Below are 2,713 nucleotides of genomic sequence, written 5' to 3' on the forward strand. Positions count from 1 at the left end.
AACACCAAAGAAAAGACGAGCGTTTTCTTGTAATAAAATTTCTTATTGCTGTACTAATGTAGTATTTGAAGGTTGTTTTTTTTTATTTAAAAACCTACTCCATAACTGTTTACTAGAGTTTAGGCAATGTTTTAGAAAAACAATGAGTTCTTTTTGCCTTTTTATTTTAGATGTCACAATCCAAAACAGTGAGTTAATGAGTGGCAGTATGGACAAAGGAACCTTAGGTTCAGGATCCAAGAACAACATCTTCTACATCTTGCTGAGAGACTGGGGACAGGTAGAAGCTGCAGATGCCATGTCACGACTAGCCAGACTTGCTCCTGTCTATCTCTGTAAGTAATGGGGGAAGTGTATTTCTTTGTAAAATAGGATCTTCAAGCAGAAATGCAGAGCAACCAAGCAAGATTTTTGCTTCAAATATTTTGTACCGTGTTTAAAAAAAAAAGCAATTGTGAAGCTGACACACAGCGAAACAACTGATTATGCTTATGAAGTGCTTCTGGTGATCACATGATGGGAGGAAAACACAGAGTTTGTGATGATAATATTTCCTGGTTTTAATTTGTTTTCTCTGTATGAGATTTAACTATTAATGTAATAGTTTTTTCTTTTTTCCCCATTTTTTTATTGATAGCTAATCGTGGCTTTTCAATTGGAATTGGTGATGTAACCCCTGGGCAGGGTCTGCTAAAAGCTAAGTATGAGCTCCTGAATGCTGGCTATAAGAAATGTGATGAGTATATTGAAGCTCTGAACACTGGCAAGCTACAGCAGCAGCCTGGTTGTACTGCAGAGGAGACACTAGAGGTAACATTTTAAACTTAAATCACTGTGTGATGTAAGAGTAGAGACTTCATGAATGTATTCGTGTAAATTGTGAAGTTCCAAGTTGTCTTCTGAAACCTAAAAATAAGAGCAAATAGGGTTGCTAGGTATGCAACTTTAGCTGAATCTATCTAGGCTTAGCATATAGATGCTTCTATGCATCTAAAAATGTTAGCTAAATACTAAACAACTGAGATCCTCCCTCTTGACTGTGGATGTATTGGGGCGACATACAGGAGAATAAAATTACATAGGAAATTGGAACGGGTTTAATTACGTTTATCAATATTTGCTAAGTTAATAAATAACAGTAACAGTAAAGAACCTAATCCAAGAAACAAAACAGTCCTTTAGTTATAAATATGTTTATATGCAAGTGTTTCCTTGCCCTTTACTGGGGCAAAAGTTAAATGGACGTTGGTTATGCTGGGTTTTTCTTTTTTTTTCTGTAGAAATTTGGATGAAGAGCAAAGAATGTTGCCCAAAAGCTTACAGACAGGGACTTAAGTCAGCTGAAGAACACTTTTCATTGTCTTTAATGGTTTTATACATTTGTCTTCTTGGCTACTCAATGTCTAGTTTTTACCTTTAAAAAAGAGTGGAAAGAAAAAAGAATAAACCCACAACAGCAACAACAAAACAACTAGAAATAGCCACCCTATCATGAAGTACTGCCACAGCTGCCTAGTTTGAAGTGGCAGTCTGGCTGAGAGAAGTATATTGCAGTCTTTTCCACTTTTCAGACACTTAGAATGTTTTTTTGATACAGTTGTTATGTTCTAAACAATTGGCGGTACCAGCATTGTACTCTCAGAAAGCAGTGCAAAAATACTTTTCTAAAATATTTTTTTTCTGGTAATCTTTCACATTGCACAGCAAGACTTAGAGCTTAGTTCAGTGCTCAGTTTAGCTTAAGTTGGTGCTGCTGACAAAAGAGGTTGTCATGTCCCTGGCTACCCAACAAAGACTTTTTGTACAGCAAACTGGAAAGTTACGCAAGTTAAAGGTTAAGCATTTTTTTACCTGAAGCAATATCTAGGTTTCTTTCTTTTCATTGTATTTTAAATTTCCTTTGACTACTGAAGGTATTGCTGGCAAGTGGTAGAGTATTGTTTATGTATGTTATTTTTAATGAATGCTGAATCTCTGAAATCTTGGATTTCAGGCCTTAATCCTTAAAGAACTCTCTGTTATCAGAGATCATGCTGGCAGTGCCTGTCTCAGAGAACTGGACAAGAGCAACAGTCCCCTTATCATGGCTCTCTGTGGATCTAAAGGTAGGGATAGCTTTTGAAGTAGATTGTTTGCATTACTGTACTCAAAAGTACTTGTTTTGTCTTTATAGCTTGTTTTATACAGTCAGTTGTCCAAGTATTTAACTCATGCCATGTGGATTTGAAGTGACTCGTCTCAGTAACTACAGGTTGGGTACAGTTAATTAAAATCAAGCTTATGTGCTAGGTTTTATAACTTTCATTTTTTAGTATAAGTTGAAAAAAACCATCCTATTAGAACTTTAGATGTTCTTAAGAAAAATATTTTCAGTTGCATTTCTATCTTTGAGTATTTATATCACCAACAAAAATCAACTGAAAATAATATATTAAGAATTGGAACTAATATTTCAGCCATCTTCAATGCTTTATTTCTGAAGGACCACCTGTGTAGTAAATACTTGGTTTATACTCAAATTCTTATCTGAGCTTTCACTTGTTTCCTATGAGAATTTGAAGAAATCACTTAACTCTTTGCCTTTATTTCTGTCTGTAATAAATTGTGGAAAGCCTCAGGGTGACATTTTATATTTCTAGAAAAATACTGGGATCTAAGAAGGGAGTTTATAATCTGGAACGAGGGAAGGGCATTGTTTGCAAACATGTTCAGT

The 2,713-nt window shown here is 35.2% G+C and overlaps 1 protein-coding gene across 1 annotated transcript in view; it reads left to right on the forward strand.

The window, feature by feature from the left end:
* The window catches only part of POLR3A (polymerase (RNA) III (DNA directed) polypeptide A, 155kDa), a gene marked incomplete at its 3' end in the record, with an annotated part of 13,140 nt that extends 11,035 nt beyond the window's left edge, over positions 1 to 2,105 (forward strand). The window contains exons 15-17 of the mRNA XM_010191649.1: positions 171 to 335; positions 638 to 810; positions 1,994 to 2,105. Of these exons, the coding sequence (XP_010189951.1) occupies positions 171 to 335; positions 638 to 810; positions 1,994 to 2,105 (450 nt within the window). The remainder of the gene's footprint in view (positions 1 to 170; positions 336 to 637; positions 811 to 1,993) is intronic.
* Positions 2,106 to 2,713: the final 608 nt, after the last annotated feature.

Source organism: Mesitornis unicolor, unplaced genomic scaffold (assembly GCF_000695765.1).
Source record: "Mesitornis unicolor isolate BGI_N332 unplaced genomic scaffold, ASM69576v1 scaffold48299, whole genome shotgun sequence".
NCBI classification, from domain to species: Eukaryota; Metazoa; Chordata; class Aves; order Mesitornithiformes; family Mesitornithidae; genus Mesitornis; species Mesitornis unicolor.